The sequence below is a fragment of the Etheostoma spectabile genome, chromosome 17, assembly GCF_008692095.1.
Source record: "Etheostoma spectabile isolate EspeVRDwgs_2016 chromosome 17, UIUC_Espe_1.0, whole genome shotgun sequence".
NCBI classification, from domain to species: Eukaryota; Metazoa; Chordata; class Actinopteri; order Perciformes; family Percidae; genus Etheostoma; species Etheostoma spectabile.
The window spans coordinates 15,156,758-15,157,249 of NC_045749.1; the positions used below are offsets into that span (position 1 = coordinate 15,156,758).

A 492-nucleotide genomic window follows, 5' to 3' on the forward strand; every position below is an offset into this window, starting at 1 on the left:
GAGAGAGAGAGAGAAAGAAAGAGCGAGAGAGAAGGAAACATAATAAGTCTTACTTGAGCGGTGCAGATGAGGACAAGCTGCAGAAGCAGCACCAAAAGCGGCCCTCTAACGCTGGGGCCCTGAGCCATGTTCTCCCCGTGGGCAGGAAAGGTAAAAGTTGTAGTCCTTTCTCTGGGATTTGTTGGGTTGAAGGAGCCCCCGACAAAACAACCCAACTAAATCCGCTTCAGCTATCTAGACCGTCCTAGGTTCCATAGCCATCAGGGGCTCATGTATATTCATGCGATGTTTGGTTACAGGAAGGGATTGGAGGGTTTGCGCAGGGGGTGCACACCGTGGGGAGGGGCCACGGTGCAGACATCACCAATGAGCAGGGTCAGCGGGTTATTTAACCTCTGATGATGATTTTATTATTTTAAGTTTGCAATGTAATCAACAACGGTCTCTTGTGAGGACTAATATGGGGACAAATAGAACAAAGATTAAAGACAC

At 48.4% G+C, this 492-nt stretch overlaps 1 protein-coding gene across 1 annotated transcript in view; it reads right to left on the reverse strand.

Annotated features, from left to right (window-relative positions):
- col9a1b (collagen, type IX, alpha 1b) overlaps positions 1-285 on the reverse strand; it is a 14,007-nt gene extending 13,722 nt beyond the window's left edge. The window contains exon 1 of the mRNA XM_032540652.1: positions 54-285. Within this exon, the coding sequence (XP_032396543.1) occupies positions 54-128 (75 nt within the window). The 5' untranslated portion in view covers positions 129-285. The remainder of the gene's footprint in view (positions 1-53) is intronic.
- Positions 286-492: the final 207 nt, after the last annotated feature.